The sequence below is a fragment of the Myiozetetes cayanensis genome, unplaced genomic scaffold (genome assembly GCF_022539395.1).
Source record: "Myiozetetes cayanensis isolate MyiCay16 unplaced genomic scaffold, myiCay2020 scf32, whole genome shotgun sequence".
Taxonomy (NCBI): domain Eukaryota; kingdom Metazoa; phylum Chordata; class Aves; order Passeriformes; family Tyrannidae; genus Myiozetetes; species Myiozetetes cayanensis.
Genome location: NW_026087544.1, coordinates 1,864,104 through 1,882,116, shown reverse-complemented (window position 1 = coordinate 1,882,116; position 18,013 = coordinate 1,864,104). Strand labels below are relative to the sequence as shown.

At 57.3% G+C, this 18,013-nt stretch overlaps 1 protein-coding gene across 2 annotated transcripts in view; it reads right to left on the bottom strand.

Annotated features, from left to right (window-relative positions):
* Window positions 1–3,394: 3,394 nt before the first annotated feature.
* CDK18 (cyclin dependent kinase 18) overlaps window positions 3,395–18,013 on the bottom strand; it is a 33,374-nt gene continuing 18,755 nt past the window's right edge. For both annotated transcript variants that reach the window (XM_050326906.1, XM_050326907.1), the window contains exons 3-16: window positions 13,680–13,825; window positions 13,260–13,385; window positions 11,495–11,551; window positions 11,099–11,213; window positions 10,878–10,972; window positions 10,712–10,774; window positions 10,202–10,325; window positions 10,003–10,123; window positions 9,587–9,684; window positions 9,010–9,115; window positions 8,793–8,835; window positions 8,283–8,373; window positions 7,923–8,000; window positions 3,395–7,609 (exon numbers count right to left, since the gene is read on the bottom strand). In XM_050326906.1, the coding sequence (XP_050182863.1) occupies window positions 7,575–7,609; window positions 7,923–8,000; window positions 8,283–8,373; window positions 8,793–8,835; window positions 9,010–9,115; window positions 9,587–9,684; window positions 10,003–10,123; window positions 10,202–10,325; window positions 10,712–10,774; window positions 10,878–10,972; window positions 11,099–11,213; window positions 11,495–11,551; window positions 13,260–13,385; window positions 13,680–13,825 (1,298 nt within the window). In that variant the 3' untranslated portion in view covers window positions 3,395–7,574. The remainder of the gene's footprint in view (window positions 7,610–7,922; window positions 8,001–8,282; window positions 8,374–8,792; window positions 8,836–9,009; window positions 9,116–9,586; window positions 9,685–10,002; window positions 10,124–10,201; window positions 10,326–10,711; window positions 10,775–10,877; window positions 10,973–11,098; window positions 11,214–11,494; window positions 11,552–13,259; window positions 13,386–13,679; window positions 13,826–18,013) is intronic.

Below are 18,013 nucleotides of genomic sequence, written 5' to 3'. Positions count from 1 at the left end.
CCTGGGGCTGCTCTGCACCTGCACCTGAAGCCATTAAACAATCAGAGAAGCAGCTGAGCTGCCTGGAGGGCTGGAGCAATGTCCTTGTCCTGTTTGACTGATGGGAAAACCCAGGGCCGGGAAGGAATGAAGTGCTCTGCTCAGGGACAGGGAGTGAGTCAACAGCGAGGGCGGAAATTGGGTTTTATCATTTTGCATGATAAACCACCTTCCTAAACAGCCTGGATGGCAGGGTGGAGGGGAGAGGGAGGCACAGCCTGGAAGCCACAGCCTCAGGCTCTCCCTGCCAGGCAAGAACTAGATTTGAGAGGCCACACTGCTGCAAAGTGTCTCAGCAAAATTCCCCATCCACAAGCGGAGGATGAGGGAGAAAGGATTGTGACAATGAAGGCCTTCCCATCAAAACACTGCTGGGAAAGTCATCTCCTGACCCTCTATCCGTACATCTCCTTGTTCATGGAGCCAACTTAACCTGATGAAACAGCAGACCCTTGTCTTCCACACACCAGGTGCTCTGCCCCAAGAAAAGGGCTAGTCCACATTCTTGACCTTGATCTTGGTTCTGGAACCCTGTCCAGCCCTTTGCTGGACAGGGAGTTGGGAGACCTGCACTCTGCTCCTGGCTTCCACTGCTGCATCCCCATCACTGGGGAGCATCAGCTCCCTGGGGCTTGAATTCCCAACTATGAAATGGCTGAGCAAGGCTTTCCCCACCTTTGCAGGCTCCCTGCATCCTCCACTCCCAGGTGAAAAGGCAGCATCCAGGCACCAGAGCTGACAGATACTGGCACAACCCCTTCCCCAGCTCCAACAACTGACCTGAATGCCAGAACAGTTGCTTCCAGGAATATCAGGCCCTTTTCTCAGGGATAACACAAACCATGCAAGATATGCTTGCAAATAAGAACCGAGGCGTGGGTGGGTTAGTCAGCACAGGAACGCACAGATCCTTTCTGGTTCCACACTCTGAGATCCAGATCCTGGGAGGGTGGCTCATAAAAATGCAAGCCACAGGACCATGAGTATGTGCAACACCCGAATTAGCTTCACCAGGAGGCACTTTCGGCTGTTTTCCAAACTGAGATCAATGTTGTACTTGCACTGAATTAAACACCCACAGCTTTGCACTTGCTGCAAACTGCAAAGCGAAACCATGAATGAAGGAAGAGCGGAGCAGCACGGCTGCAGCCAGCAGTGCGCTCCTGAACGTCCAACAGGCGCCTGGGGAACACCTTCCTTTGGCTCCCCGTGCCCTCCAACGTCCCTGGGACAGCAAGAGGCACAGCAGGGATTTTTCACACTGTGCCAGTTCATCTTTTCAGCTCCTCTGTCGTGATCAGTCCTGCTTTTGCAGTGGCTGCAGGGCTTCGACCCAGATTTGCTCAGAGCTGCTGTTGTGCTGTTGGCATCGCTTCTCTTCGCCCAGCCTTCAACACAGTGGGGGAACCCAACTCTAGCTGTAGGTTTTCTAAGGGTTTCCTTGGGGTAGAACCAGCTGAGACCCCCCAGCTGGGTTGGGACAGCGGGTGCCTGGGGACAGGCTCCCCCAGGGCTTTTGCTGGTGTTGGCAGCTTGGCCAAGGGCCTGGGGCTGAGAGGTTGCTCAAGTTTTCTTTGTCCTTCTGTTGCCAAAGACCACAAAGGGTCTTTGGTTTCTGACACCCTCAGAAACCACAAGAGTCATCCCAGTGTGATGGGTCCAAGAGCTACGTGTACGTTTGGAGATGGGAACTTCTGATGCATCCAAAAAAACCCAGCAGCAAGCCAAGCTTGAGCAGATAAGAAAATAACTCTGAATCACTGAACCTTCCTGAGAGAGGACAGGATGCTTCTTACAACACCAGGTAAACTTCCCCACAGGATGAGTCAAATCCTTGTTGGCTGCCTGAGAGGTGCTCAGCAAACCCAATGGGCACACGAGAGGGGTGTTCACCTCGTGTGCTTCGGGGTCAAGAGTTTCGAAACACACGGTGTCATTTGCAAAGCTTGGCTCCACTTCTAGGTCAAACATCGGCCTGAAATCTCGGCCCAGCTCTTACAGATCTTGTAACACTTGTCTGAAAGGAGGAAGTGCTCACCTGCAGGTTTTCCTGCTGCCCAACTGGAACAGGTCCCACGCCCACCACGGCCGAGCTGCAAGCCCTGTGATTCCTGCTTGAGGGCACCAAAACCACGGCCCAGGGGGGTGGCTGCAAGGGAACAGCCAGGCTGAACCTCCCCCAAAATACACCAGGAATGCCGTGACACACAAATAATCTCGTGGAGGGCAGCGGGTACCACGCCAGCTTCGTGTGGCTGGTTGACCCAGGGAGCAACCACTGACCTGGCTGGAGCATCCTGGAGAGGCAGGAGGACTCCCTAAGGGAATGCTTGGGCTGTTTGGGCAGCTGGGAATGTCTGGAAGCCAGGAGGGGGATGTGGGCCGGGGATGCTGGGCAGCATTCCCCCGGATGCAGCAGAGGCAGCTGCGAAGCTGGAGGAATGAGGGCGGCAGATGGAGGAACTGGTTTGGCAAACAGGTTGTTAGTGGGGACCCGCCCACACCACCCCCGGAACGTGACTCAGGCTGGGAGTGCTGGAGCTGCAGCCCAAGGAGGGGGTGAAGGGCACTGTCCCCTTCCCTGAACCAGCCCATCAGCTACGGGCTCACACCATGTCCTGGTCCCAAAGATCCCCCAGGGCCCCTCCTGCCCCAGCTCTGCCTCTTCCCACATTCCCAGGGCAGTGGTGGCTGGAGATTCTCTCCAGCACTGACAGGCCAGACAGCAGGAATATGCAAAAGGGGGGACAGTGGAGCTGAATAACTCTGATCCCAGGGGGATTTTAGCTGCTGGATCTGGGGGGGGGAAAAAGGGCTCCCCTGTGCCTTCCCCAGCTCTGCCCTCTGGCTGGTTTGCCAGTCTGGGCTGGGCTCATCAGCCTTGGGCTTTATTTGCCCGATAGGCTTATGGCAATATTTATTTAGGGCCTCAGGAGCCACGCAAGGCACCACAGAAACATTTTCCTATTACGCACAAGTCTCCCAGGTCTTGTGTCCCAGCCCCCTGCAAAGGTCAGGTGCCTTTTGTGTTCTTTGGGAGTTTCCTACAGCCAGCCAAAAAGTGCCCTGGTAGCAGGAAAGGCGTCCTGGAGCTGCAGGGAAGGCTGTGGGAACGATCCTGTGGGAAGGAGCAAAGGTGGCATGGACTGGGATAGCATGGAATGGCATGGAATGGCACAGCTGCCTTCCCTGAACAGCCACCACGGAGCAGCTCACCCTGCCAAGGGACCTGCACCCCTGAGATGAACCCCCCCTTCCTTCAGTCCCACCTCCCTGAAAATCCAAACCAAAGTAGGCCCTTCTCCTACCAAAAAAAAGAAAAAAAGAGAAAAATCATATCCTGTGCAAACCCATCCCATATTCCATAAAGTTTATTGTCCAGTCTCGGTTTTGGGGCGCTCACGACACAACTGTAATTAATATCAGCCTTTTAGCAATAAAATGAGCCACAAAATAGTCCATGTCACACCTGACATACCAAAAATTGAAATATTCCTATAAAACATGGAGACACCAGGTTGGTAGATGGATACAATCTTTTATTTTTTTTTTTTCCTTTGTGCCTTTCCATTTATCCCAGAAACACTTTCTATTTAAAAAAAAAAAAAAATCGTCGCTCCTTTTGGAATAAATCTTTAAAACCGTTTCTTTTAAAATGCATCTTTCGCCTGTACAACACAAGATAAATATATTACTGGTCTTCTGCAAATGAATCACACCAGAGGACATTCACAGTTTGTGTATCCTGGCCACTTGCATCCGTTTTTCCTGCTGCAGGACAAGCTCGATGCTGAGGATGGAGGAAGGCAATGAAGAAGCCAGAAGGTGGCTTTCAGAAGTGTTTGTGCCCAGACCTCGCTCGCAGGGGGGGCTCAGGGACATCCAAAATCAGCTCTTAACAAGACCTGAGCGCACAGAGAGACAGGGCAGATGTGCAGCACAGCTGGGGCAGCACCATCAGGCAGATGTCAGGCGAGATCAGGTGAAAAAAACCCCAAAGAAAACATTGAGAACCTTGGGAAAATGTCCCTTTAATTAGTGGTTGGTTTTTTTTTTTCCCCTCGTGTGTAAGGGAGAGGGGAAAAAAAAAAGGCATTTATTTAGTCCTTAGTCTCCAAGATACAATGTAGTTTTGTTGTTTAAAATCTTAACTTAGATCTGGCAAAGGGTTGGGCCAGGAAAGGCGGGTGCACGTGGGAATGGAGAAGATGAAAATGAGATGAAACAGCTCTGCCTCCAAGTGCTGTTGTCGTCCCAAACACAGACCTGGCTTTACACATCACTTTACTTGTATATTCCTTTTCCCAGCCGTGAGCTGAAGAGCTGAGAGAACACAGCCTTTCCTGAGGGCACAGCCAAAACTCCCATCTCCCACCAGAACTGGTTAAAAAACCCACCACCAACAACAAAAAAACTCGACATAAAATGTGTGGAAGACAAAGCAACAGTTTCCTTTTGTCAGGGCTCCCCATCTGCCAGGAGCAGCAGCTGCTCCACAAAGCAGTGCATGGGAGAATCCATAAAAAGAGGAAAAAACGCTGGAGAGCCACAGAAATGCCCAGAATTTTCATTAAAAATCCACTTGGGAGCTTGGCTGGTGCTCCAAAACCTGGGAAAGCTCATCCTGCCAGGGATGAGCTGCTGGAGCAGGCACAGGGGAGGGGGAGGGGGGCATCCATCTCCTCATAAACCCAGCTCACGGAGACTGGAATGCTATTCCAGAGGTGGAGAAAGGGGCATTTGGCTCCAGGCTCTGATCCCTGCCAACCTGCAGCTCCTTTTCTTCCCAGCCTGTGGAGATCAGAGGCTCGGGGCTCACCTTGCCCAGCGGGGCACCAAATATTTACACACCCTCTCCCCTCCTCGGTGGGAGTCAAATACCCACTAAATGAGTGGAACAAAAGGGGGTTATCTCAAATTGGGGCTGTTAGGGGCACTCAGGGCTGATAAATGTCTCCTCTAGGGAGGATTTGTAGGAAAGGCAAAGGCTGCAAAAGAATAAACAGGAGCCACCAGGCCCTTTGTCTTTGCCCTCTGATCCTGGGAATGCCTCCTGGCCATTGCTAAGTCTTTCCCCCAGAGGTTCCTGTAGGTGACTTTGACCTTCAGCAGGAATATCTGCCTCATGGAGGGAGAGCTGAGACCACCCTGATCCCGTGTGTTCTGTCTCCCAGTGGGAATGTGGGATGGCTCAGCTGGGCATCCAGTGCCCAGGAAGGTTTATGCCTCAAGTGCATGGGGATGGCAACACCAAGCAAGAAAATGCACAAGGGCTGGTCACACGTGTCCTGAACGGGCTTCCTAAGGCTGGGTGAAGGGGATTCCTGCTTGTCCAGGCTCTGTTCCCCTGGGAACACCAGCACTGCTCCCCCCAGGGACTTGAAGGTGCTGCTGCACCCCTGAGCTGTCCTGCCTGCTGAGCTTCTCATTCCTGATGGGAGCCCCGGGAAGTGCAAGTCTGCCCCACAGATCCCTGCCATGCCAAGGAAATTCCCTCGTGAAAGGAAGGAGGGCAGAGTGAGAGTCCAGACTGGCTCCAGCCATCCCCTCCCTCGGTGGAGCCCCCCGGGAGCAGCCCCAGCAGCAGGAGCCGGGAGTGGAGACAGGAGAGCACGGCCCTGACACGAGGCTGAAATGCGTCACTGGGGCTGGTGGCTGCTCATGCTCTTCCCTATCAAATGGAAGCAATTAACGAGCTATTCAGCCTGCTGGAAGCTGGACACGGCGAGAGGGAACAGAGCAGGGATGGGCAAACCTCAAACAATGCAGACGTCTGGATGCTTGTCTAGGACAGACCCCAGTTAACAGCTTTGCTCGGGTGGGGAAGCTCACAGGGAGCAAATCCAGCACTGCCACGGGGAGGAGTCATCCCAGGGGCTCTGGGGACCTCTCTGGAGTCCCCACTCCTCTCCTCCTGCTGCGTGTTTTCCAAGGATCACAGGGGAAATGATGCACAGCAAAGCAGAAGGCAGCCCTCATCACTCCCTGCTCGGCGGGGGAACAGCAGCGCAGGGAGCTGCCACCACCCCCTGAGCAGGGCACCCCAACGCCCCAGCACACCCTGCCAGGCCAGGCCCAGGTGACACTCACAGCACTGGCCATGTCCAGAGTCTCCTGGTCACCCCCACGGGCTGTAGGACCAGTGGGTGAGGGCACCAGCTGTCCAAGGAAATGATGGGAATAATGCACAGCAGAGACTTGTGGCCACGCTCACACACTTGCAGGCGTTCCAGGCTGCTTGCAGGCTGTGGGGGAGAGGTGCAGCAGGGCCCCTTCACTCAGCATGGATTTGGCACCTTCCTGAAGTGTATGGAGGGGAAAACACAGCCAGGGCAGCCTCCAGCCTGCCCAGCACACTCACACCTCACACCTCACACCTCGGTCCCCACATCCGTCTGAGCCTCGGGCTGGGACAGTCCCCACCCAGAGGGCAGGCAGGGAGGCTCGAGGGATGGTTTGCTTCTCTCGGGCTCTATTTCTGGTGCCCACAGCTGAGCTGTGGGAGGTTTGGCACCTCTCCCCCTCCCTCCGGGGAGAAATGCATGAGGTGGGTGGGTGCAGCGCTTCGCTGCCGAGGGACTCGGGCTCTGCCTGGTGGTGTGGGGGCTCAGGGATGGGATGGGGGGAGTTGTGCTCCTGAGACACTGTCTGGGACCCCCATCCTGCCACTTGTGGGGTCAGAGAGGGTCGTGGCTGTGGGGGATGAGGAAAGGGGTGCTCTGTGGGTGCCTGGGAAAGGCTGGTTGGAGGGCACAGAGCCAGAGCTCACCTGGCCCCTCCTCTGCACAGGTACCTGCACCCCAGGTACCCCTCTCCCAATGGCTGAATTTGGGAACATGGTGATGGCAAGGATGGGGGAGCTGTGGGGGGAAGCGACGGGGAGCCCTCCCCTTCCAGCTGCCCCATCCCAGTCAGGATTCAGGGCCCAAAGATGGGGAGAGGGAAAAAAGGGGCTCTGCAGGACAGAAGCAAGGGCAACAAGGGAGAGCTGCCCTGCTTTCTGTGCTCCAGGGGCAGCCTCCCAGTGCCAGGCTGGGTCCTGCCTGAAACTCGTGACGTGGCTGCCAAGTGTCCCCCCCCTCCACCCCAAGAACCTGGGGGTGCAGAGCAGGTGGTCTGAGCAAAAGGTACGCGTTCAGAAACACCTGTCTGGGCCAAACACCACAGCTTTGGAGCCACCAAACCCTTCTGTGCTTCACAGAACCTCCCCCGTGCCCAGCTCACCCCCAGGGTGCATTTGCACAGGCTCGTGGTCCTGCAGGTCCCCACCGGAGCGCCTGCCCCGGGGGGTGACAGCTCACGTCTGACGGGGACAACACGAGAACAAGAGTGGGGAACAAGGCCACAGGTCCATCAACGGCAGCTCCAGGGCTTTGGGGACAGACAGGGACACCCTGAGGCCGAGGGCACTTCAGCATTGTCCTGCCCCAGGCGGGGATCCTGCGGGGAGGGGGGAGGTCGGGTGGGAGCTCGTTGCCGTCTCCTTTCTCAGTGCTTCGATCTCCATGGTGACGAGGGGAACATGAGATCCAGGTTTAAAATATACTCTGCCTCCTGTTCTTCCCTCGGGCTGAGGAAGAGATTGAGAGAGAGAGAGATGGGTCAGGGAGGTCAGACAGTGACTCTGCAGAGCAGCTGAGCCCTGAGGTGCTCTGGGTTGGCATCCAGGGAGGAGGGAGCTGTGCCTCAGGACACCTAAAAGTGGCTTTAGTACCATGGTAGGTGACAAGCAAGGATGTCCCAGGGGTCATTTGTCAACTAAAGGAGGTAACAGGGAGCAGGTTTGGCTTTTCCCTACGTGGGACCCACTGGGAGTAACCCCAGTGCCAGCATGACCCCTGGCACCACTTGGGAGAGGCCAGAGGGCTTTTCCCCAGTCCCACCTGACTGCTGGAAGGCTGAGCCTCGGTGTCCAGGGTCCTTTTGAAGCTGGATCTCCTTCAGGGAGAAGATGGAGGCATCTGGGCAGAGGGGGCAGAGAGAGGGGTCAGTCCAGCTGATCCACAAACCCGGAGCCAGGGGGGACAGCCCTGCCGTGTGGCACCTCACCAGAGCTCTTCTCTCTCTCTCTCCTACTCCAACCCATCCCACCTAAATTATTTCTTGCTCTCACAGCCGTCCAGCTCCCACCCCACCCCGCTGCAGGAGCACCCTGAGTGAGCAAAGACGAGAGGCTGCCAACCACCCCCTGGGGCCGCCCAGCAACCCTTCCTGCCCCTCCTGAGGGGACAGGCAGCACTTACTGTCAGGCAGGAGGTGCACCCTTTCTCCCAGGCTCTTGAAGTAGGGGTGCTGCAGGGCTGCCTCTGCTGAGATCCGGCCCTTGGCTCTGTACTGCACAAAGCCCCAGAGAGAGGACGTTACACACAGCGTGCACATCTGGGCACCTCTGCCCGCCTGAGAGCCCCAGCAGTGCCACGTGCTGGGTGACAGAGCCAGCAATGGGGAGTGCAGGCAGTTCCCAGTGCCATTTGGAGCAGCACAGGGCACAGCACACGCCGTGGGAGCACGGGAAGGCACTGGCCATGCTGTACCTCACGGATCATCAGCTCTGTGCCCTCTCGCCTGTGTGGGAGAGGACACAGGGTAAAGGGGTCACCATCCTTAGTGGGAGGTGCTTTGGGACAGCTGTAGGGCCATGGCTGGTCCTGCAGCCACAGCTCCTCTCCTGGCCGGCTCCAGTGAGGGCAGCCAGAGCACCTTCCCTGGAGCAAATCCCTTTGCCACCCCACCTGGGCCGCTCTGCCACTCACCAGAAGGAGGTTTGTCAGCAGGTCAATGCCTTCTGAGTCCAGCCTGAGAGAAAGAGGGAATAAAACCAGGAGATAGTCAAAGAATTGCACCCATGGGCAAGAGGCACTGCAACCTCCAGCACCACAAGGACAAAATTAAACTGGTCTCCCCAGGCTCCCCTTTCCACCCAGCACGAGCTCCCCTCCCTGGGTTTGGTGTCCCTGCTCCAGCAGGTACCTGGGGGCGTGATTTATTAAGGGCTGGGCTCGGTACTGGGTGAAATTGTAAGCCTTGAACTCCTCGTTGGATGTTATCCCAGGCCAGGTGTCTTCTGTGGGGGTACCTGGGAGGGGGGCAGAGGGAAACCCGTCACGGTCATTTGGTACAGAAAGAAAAGCCTCCTGAGTGGGGGTCCCCGAGAGAGAGGCCGTGGCTGGCACTGCCCAGGGCAGCCAGCAAGGAGCAGCTCACCCTCAGCCCTCTGCCAGCCTGGAGGGGGGCTCTGGGCAGACTCTGCCCTCCCCTGCCTGTGCCAGACCACCCCTGCCCACCCCTTACTCACACCAACCGTGCTACCCCGTGCCTGCCCACCCCTGTTCCCTTCTGCCCACCCCAGAGAGCACGTGTGCACACCTCTGCCCACCCCATCCCCTGCCAGCCCACCGCCTCTCACCCCTGCCCACCCCAATCCACCCCATCCCACTCCATCCCACCCCATCCCGGCCGTGCCCGCGCCGCCACTCCTGCCGCTCCCGCCGCTCCCGCAGGCAGCCACTGCCCTCGCGTGGGGATGCGGGCACAGCACAGCCCTCACCCAGCAGCCTGAAGATCAGGTGCAGCTCCTCCTTCACCGTGGAGCCGGGGAACATGGGCCGCCCCGTCACCATCTCGTAGTGGATGCACCCGACGCCCCTGGAGGGCGGGAGACACCCCGGGATTAGGGAGGGACAAACCCCACAGGCACCCCCACCCCACCACCCCCTTGTTGCAGGGATGAGGCTCCTGGAGCAGGGAAATGACCTCCAGGAGCTCTGTCCTTTCTATCCACCGCTCACCCTGACGGGGACAGCACGCCCTGAAGACCTCGACCCCCAGGGGACATGGAAAACAGCTCTGGGAGAGCCCCCCACCCTCTGGCATAGCCAACACTGTGGGGGTGTGGATGGAAATGCCTGACCCCTCCCCATCCCAGAGAGCCCGGGAAGCTCCAGGTTTGGAGCTGTGACTCACCACATGTCGATGGGGGTGGAATATTCCGTGGATCCCAGCAGGACGTCGGGGGGTCGGTACCACAGCGTGACCACCTCGTTGGAATACGTTTTCGTAGGGACTGACTTGGCCCTGGCGAGTCCTGAGGATGGAAGGGACGGGCATCAAGGAGCTGCACCCCTCTTCCAACGCTGCATCTTCCCTGGAGAGGCTCACCTACCGAAATCAGCCAGTTTGAGCTCCCCCCTCTCGTTGATGAGCAGGTTCTGAGGTTTGAGGTCTCGGTGCAGGATCTTCCTGCCGTGGCAATAAGCCAGACCCCGCAGCAGCTGGAACATGAAGATCTGCGGGGAGGAGAAGGGGTCTGCACTTAGCACGGGGACACAGGCTCTAAAAATGAACCTGCCTCGAGGTATCCCAAACTCATGGCCAGGAAAGACCCCTCCGAGCTGGCCTGGGGTGGGACACACTCTAGGGAAGGGTTCAGACCCATCAGACCCATCACAGAGATACAGAAAAGGGGGTGAGTAAAGTCTGCATGCACAGTGGTTTTATTTAGGGTGGCAGTGACCAGAGAAATGCTGGTGGAGCATCAGAACAGGCTGAAAAAGGCCAAAGAGGAGTAAGAGGGCTGAACTGAAGGGACAAGAGGTCTCCAGCCTTCCCCTGCCTCAGGGTGAGCTCCCCACATGCAGGGACAGGCAGGGGCAGGGGGGCACACCCCCTTTACCTTCACATTGTGCACACTCATCAGGTTCCCACAGTTATCCAGGTACTGCTTGAGGTCGTTGTCCTGCAGTGGGAAGCACAGGTCAGCCTGTCCTTCCCCTGACCCCCCCTCGCCCACCCACGGAAAGACACCGTCCCCCCATTCCCAGAGAGCCCCCCAGACCCACCAGGTACTCGAAGACGAGGGTGAGGGAGCGCTCGGTGTGGATGATGTCGTGCAGGGTCACGATGTTGGCGTGTTTCAGGTTCTTCAGCAGCGACACTGCGAGGTTTGGGGGGCAGGGGACAGGTTGGGGCAGCAGGACCTGGGGCTGGCCACAGGTACCCCCTGCACCACCCACCCCAAATCTGCCTGTGATGGGGAAAAGCCCCCCCCCCTCGCCCTCACCTTCCCGTATGGCCGTGCAAGGAGCCCCTTCCTCGTGCTCCAGCCGGATTTCCTTCAGGGCCACCAGGTTCTCTGTCAGTTTGCTGCGTCCTTTGAAGACGGTGGCGTAGGTGCCCTGGGAGGGGGACAGAGAACAAGCCCTGCAGCCCATTTCCCAGGCTGGCACAGCACTGGTATCTCCAAAAACATGTGGGGGAAGGACCGTTGGAAGTGGCAGGGCCAGGTCTGAACTCCACAGGGAGACCTGGTCTTAAACGTTTCTGGATATTGAAGAAATTTGGCTTTATTGGATTTTGGGATTTATTATAGAAATCTGTCCTTTGCATTTCAAGCTGCCCTTTGGACTTCAGTTAATTCCTTAAGGGGAATCAATAGGATGCTTCATAGGATACTCACCTCGCCCAGTTTGTCCAGTTTAACGTAGGTTTCCAGCTTCCCAAACCCAATATCTGACTGTAAGAGAGAGAGAGAAAACATCACTGGGGGGGGGGTGTCTCCTCCAGGGATAAGGTCAGGGACAATGGGCAGTGACAGCTTTGGGGCAGACCAGTCAAGGCAGGTGTTTGCCAGCTGATCCAAGCACGTCGAGTCCATTAATTTCCTGGAGCAGGCAATCCATCAGAAAACCTTCCCAACCGACTGGTTGCTTAAGTGGGATGGATGGACCTGCATCCACAGCCTTCCCCTGCCACCCCTGCGTCCCCTTCTCCCACCCCCCACCCTGACACACCACCGGCAGTGGCAACAGCAGCCTGCAAATCCACGGATTCAGCTGTCGCTCCCAGCAGAGCCCCTGAAACTGCAGCTTTCTGTGGGGACAGAGGCACCTCCTCAGCAGGCTGGGATCATGTGTGTGCCAGGGAAAGGGATGATTCTCAGCAGAACAGGCTCCAAGGCACGGGGCAAACCATCCCTCCTGAAGCTTTAATAAAGTGGTGCTGTTCTCCCCCAAAATACAATTCCCTTGTTGTAATCCCGGGCCAGCAGCTCTGCCTCCAGCACACCCCAAGACCCCCCAGCCCTGATGCAAGGGCTCATTCCATGCTGCTCGCCAGCAGATGGAGCTGGGTGGACAGCTGTCACTCAGCAGGCAGGGAAAGGGACCCCGGGGAGGCGCTGAAGGGGGTCCCCCACCCTGTGCCCAGGCAGAACCAGCAGCCCCAGGTCTGGGGTGCTCCTGCAGCACCCCCAGCTCCCCAGCTCTGCCCCACTGACAGCCCACCAAGCTCTCCCAAGCTGGGAAGCTGCCTTCTTGCTGGCTCAGGTTGAATTTGAACCAGCAGATCCCAGGGGAACAACGGGATTTTTACTCCATGGACTCCCCAAACCCTCTGGGTGCCCTGGGAGGGGCCATGTCCTGAGCAGGGGAATGAAGTGGCTGCTGCAATCCGGAGGTGCTGCACAACCCTTGGAGCCACATTCCTTATTCATGGAGGGACCATGAATATTAATGACACAACCCTCTGGCTGTGTCTATCTTATTGATTAGACAGCACAGGCAGGTAAATGCAAGCTCTCCTGCCCTCCTCCTCCTCCTGAGCAGGCATGTTGGGTCCAAAGATGCCTTCTGAGACCTGGCTGTGGTACCTGTCCAGCACTGGGTGCTCCTGGGCAGCAGGACAGGTCCCTGCACAGCTGGGCACAGGGCACAGAGTTTCTGCTCCCACTTTATGCTGCTGCTCTGCAGCAAAAGAAACCGAAATGCCAGCACTAATGCAAAGGCTAATTCATTATTTATCCACATTTGCATTTCAACCAGCAGAGGCTCCAGCGCTTGCCAAGCTGCAGGAGGGTTCCCACCTCCTCCCACGGGGAAGGAGCCAGGCCAAGGGGACAGTCAGGTGTGTGCACAGGTGAGTGAAGGAATGTGCAGGCCTGGGGAGCTGCACAGCAGCACTGAGGTGTGAACGGGGAGGGGATGCAGATCTCAGGATCACAGAGTCCTTTGGGTTGGGAAAGACCTCGGACACTGAGTGCCTGATCCCCACCTTGTCCCCCAGCCCAGGGCACTGACTGCCGTGTCCTCAGACACCTCCAGGGGTGGGGGCTCCACCACCTCCCTGGGCAGCCCCTTCCAAGGCCTGACCACCCTTTCCATGAAGAAATTCCTCCTGATTCCTGCCCCTCCCCTGGCACAGCCGGGGTGCACGGTGAGCCTCACCAGGGAAGCCCGTCGGGACATCCTGCTGAGGGGCTTGGGGAACTCCGGGCTCTCCATCTGCAGCTTCTGCAGGAACTCGGGGGGCAGGCGGATGTCCATGGGCAGGGAGAGGCGTTTGCTGACGTCCTGCAGAGAGGGACAGAGGAGTGAGTGATGAAAGGAGGACTCCAGCCAGAGCTGGTGTGGCTGGTGAAGCGATGGAGCAGCATCCTCAGTGAGAGGAAAAGGGAAGAGGGGGTGTGTGTGCTCATGGGGATGGCTTGGTCAGGTACCACGGGAGTGATGCTGAGTGCACTCAGGGGCACCCTGACACTGCCAGGCCCCCAGGAACCCAACACCGGCTCTTCCAGCCAGCAGGGAGGTGACAGCCAGAGGTTCCCACGTCCCCCCTGCCCTCCCCGAGCCTGCAGCAGCACTTGCCTCCATGGAGAAGCGGCGCTGGTTGTTGCTGCGGTACCTCACGGCCACCGGGGACTGCCCTTCCACCTCTGAGGGTGAGAGGGGGCTGCTGTCGGCCCGGAATTCCCTGCCCAGCTGTCCCAGCTGCAGGTGCCCTTGGGCCAGGTCTGAGGACAAAAAGACAGGAGGGGGAGCTGCTAGAGTGGCGGCTGAAGTGGATTCCTCCGGGCTGGGTCAATAGAGAAGCAAAACCAGAAAGAGAGCCCTGGAGACACACACAGACATCTCATCTACCCTGGGAACCACCAGACCCAAAGGCAGCAGGGCACTTTCCTCCAAGGATGTGACCATTTCCTGGAAGGAGTTTGGGATTAAAGGCTGCAGAGTCACTTATTGCAAAACAAACCACTCCAGACCTTCCTGCCCCAACCTGCCACCCTGAGCCAGGCACAGCCCCCAGAAGCACAAGAGCTCTCTTGAAAACCAGAGCAGCTCAGGAAAATTACTCTCTTCTCTTGGGACTCCAGGTGTGAAGCCTCTCTGAGCCCAAGAAACCCTGAAAGGAGGCAGAAATCAGAACAAAATAAGCCACTGAGCTCCTCCTGGTCCCCAGTTTGAGGTTTGCACCTAAACCTCCTGGCTCTGTAATTAGCAGCTGGTTGGCAGGAACACTCTGACACTCACAGACCCAGCCAAACACTGGTGGGTTCAAGGCAGGTCACCTGGTGAGGTGGATTCCTCTGGTTCACCTGGATTCTGTTTCCAAGGGGCTGCTCAGGGGGGAGGCAGCACTAAACGGGGTGTGCTGGGATGGAGGAGAACCACCTCCCATCTCCTGCTGCCCCGGGCTGGCCCCTGCCCATCGCCCAGCCCTCCCCCCGGGCTGCACAGACACAATCGCTGGCTCTGCCCGAGTGCTCGGGAGCCAGCGATGATCTCATGGCTGAGGGCAGGGCTGGTTTGCAGGGGGTGCAGGGCAGGGCTGGGACCTGGCTGATGGATGAGAGGTGGCAGGCAAGCGGCCTGGGAGGGGGGCAGCCCACACCTAAGGGGTGGGTTCAGCCCGTGCCACTGGGCTTGAGAGGATCTGAAACAGTGCCAGGAGGTTTTGGGCAGACAGGCTGAAAACAAGGTACAGTCACCCCTCTTTGCTCCTCTGGTCCCTTCCCTTTCTGTCCGTCTGGAACAATTAGGAAACATCCTGAATTAACCACAGGTATGAAATTAAAGTGGATCAATTAAACTGGATCAAATCCTGTTTCACTTGCTCATTTCCTAAGAACATTATCTGCAAAAAAAAACCCAACAACCCAAAAGCCATTTAAAATCGGACTGAATGGACTCCAACTAATCCACCTTAAATGATGTTCTGGGTGAATTTGTGCTGGTTCCCATGGGTAAAAAAAGTGCCCAAAGCTTGGGAAAAGGTGCAGCCTGTCCTGAAAGGTGCAAACCAGCAGCACTGTCTCTTTGAACCCCTGGATCAGTGTCCATGTCCTCATCTACACGAACATCAGATGCAAGGTTAGAGGTAAATCGACAGCCTGGAATATTCCAGTGCATCCAAAGGGGATGGGAAAAGCAGGTAAAACACTCGGGAGACTTGCAGGGATGAGGGGAAAGGTGTTTGGGTGCCCTGGGGCCAGAGTGGGGAGGGGGATGTATCAGCCCAGCACACCCTGGGCTGTCCCAAGGGACACCCAGAGACTCCCACCGGGATTCTCCCCAAGGACCGGAGTTACCCCAGGCTTGGAGGGCCCTCCTGGGTGCTCACCGAAGGGGGGAGATGTGAAGCTGTGGGCGTGCAAACGTGAGAGCCCTGACACCCTGCAAATAATGAGGCTGCCTGCGATATCAAAGCAAATTAAAGCGAGAGCTCAGACACGGCGGCTGCCTCTGACGAGCCTCCCGCCCTTCCAGAAATATATTTAAACACAGCCTCTGCCAAAACAAGCTTTGATCTCCCAAGGAAAGGGGCCAGAGCCCTCCGCTGCTTGCCTGACTCTTAATTGCTTTTGCTAAGTGTGAACTCTCCTCTCAAGGCTCTGTTGCACTCAGACCCGGGATTGTTCATCCTCCTCCCACCCACTCGTTATCACCTCTTTGGGGCTTTGTGCTCCCGAGGTCACACCTGGCTCTGTTTTATGCCGGTGCAAATGGGGGATTACCTTTGCAGCCCAAATACTGAACCATATCAGGCCTGGGAGCACAGAGCAGGCAGCAGCTGCTCTGGGGCAAAGCCTTGGCAGGGGTTAAGAGCTGATGCCACCAAGTCCTTTATCAAAGCAGATGGGAGACACCAAGACCTGATACCTCTGAAAAAAATGGAGTCTGCATTGTGTGGCTCCACCAAGGTGACATTGCCTGTGACGGGAAAAGCTGTTTGCTTTTCCAGCCTGTTTTTTTAACTCGTTTTATATCGGCCTCTGTGAACGAGGTCATGAGAATTATGGGATGTGCAGACTGCCATGACCTGGGAATGCTGCTACCCCCTGATTCCTGATGCTGCAGGGAACATAAAACCTGCCAGCAGTTCCCTGAGGAGCTACACGAGGTGAGGAAAGGAAAACTGATGTGTTGATCTGAGCTGTGATTAGCACTTGTCTCTGGAGCCAGTGATCACAGCGCCTGAGCCATCACTGGTTGTCACCAGCAGAGACAAGAACCCTGCAGGTGGGTCTGGAGCCCCGGGGACGGGCAGAGACAGCCCAGGGGCAACCCCAGAGGTCCTAAAAGAGAAGGTGAAACCTTCAGTGGAGCTGTTCCCTGGGCAAGAGAAGCAGCACAGGAGCTGCTGCCACGGCTGCAGGCTCAGCTCTTGCTCCCCACACCTGGAACAAAATTATTCTCCCTCTCTGCATTTTGATTCTCCACCTCTAGAACAGACCAAGACCTCAGAGAGAACTAAACTCAGAGCCCTCTGCAGGCCAAGGCAGCTCCCACGAGGTCCAAACCTGACCACAAACCCTGGTGCACAACCCCTTTCTGTTCTGCCCCCTGAGGAGCCCCCTGGCACAGGGATGTGGGTGATGAGTTCCCAGCCAGGAGGGTTCATTATCAGACAAATGTGGCTGTCAGGGCCCTCCACAAACAACCAGCAGAGGGGATTAAGGGCACCGTGGAGGTGACTCCTCCAGGTTGTTTACAATCCTCACGGGAAACTTAATCACGGGATCTCACAGCAGGGAGCGGGTTTGGGGTGAGGGACAGGGCCTGGGCTGTGTGGGAGAGGGATGGGGTCCAAAGTGGCAACTGGGCAACCAGGGAATGGTGGGGGAACCAAGGAGGGAAAGCTGGGGAGGGGGCCAGGATGATGGGGAAGGTCAGTGGGGGCTGGCCCTGGGACAGCTCGAGGCTGCACAAGGAGCAGCTGTGCCCCCAGAGCCCCTGATGCATTCCTGGGTCCAGGCAGGAGAATCTCCTAATACACCTCATTATGGACTAGCTCTGGTCCAGACAGGAGGATCTCCCACACCACATCCCAGTCCAGTGCTGGCCCAGCCTCTGACCACGGGCTGGGAACACCCTCAGTCCTGGCCCCAGGCTCTGCTCAGACTTTGCTCTTACTCTCTCCTGGGCTACCTCAGGAGCAAGCCCAAAAGCCCAGGGAGGGACTGGCAGATGCTGCTTGCACTGGTTTGCCATCCAGGGGCAAAGGAAGACCCGTGACTGACTCTCCATCCAAGCACAGCAACAGGGAAATCACCTCTCTGGGTGCAGGGCACAGACAAGGAGCCCGGGCTCCCAAATGCCAGAGCTCCCAAATGCCAGAGCGCAGCTCCCCCGAGGAGGGCAACAGCAGGAGCAGCCCTCAGCACCCAGGCCTTCCTCAGCCTTGCCCCATTTTATCCCCACAGCTTCTGCACATCTAATTAAGGGCTCAGGTCTAATTATAGCCCTGGCTGGGGTGTGAGGGGAGGTGTGTGGGAGCAGGGCAGGAGGGACGCTGCTCAGGGCAGCCTGGCTGTGTGGAGAGATAAAGGAGCCTGGGGGGCTGCGGGAGCGAGGAGAGCCAGCTCTGAATTAGGTCCCTGCACCTCTCCTTCTGGAGCAGGTTGGCACAGAGCTGGTGCCTCCCCCAGTGCCAGGAAATCCCATCACGGGCAGGGGAGCTCCGGCAGGGAGAGGGGAACCAGAGCTGGAACCTGAGCTGAGCAGAGCCTGGAGGGGCTGGGCTGTGGCACAGGAGGCAGCAGTGGCACGAGGGGGTGGCCAGGAGTGGCTCAGCCTCGCACCCACAGCAGCAAATTCAGCCCTGGATGGGCCATGCCCAAATTCAGCCGGTGCCCAAAGCCCGTCAGAGGCTCTGCCTGCCCGAGCTGCTCCCACTCTGTGCCTCCAGCCTTGCCCCTCCC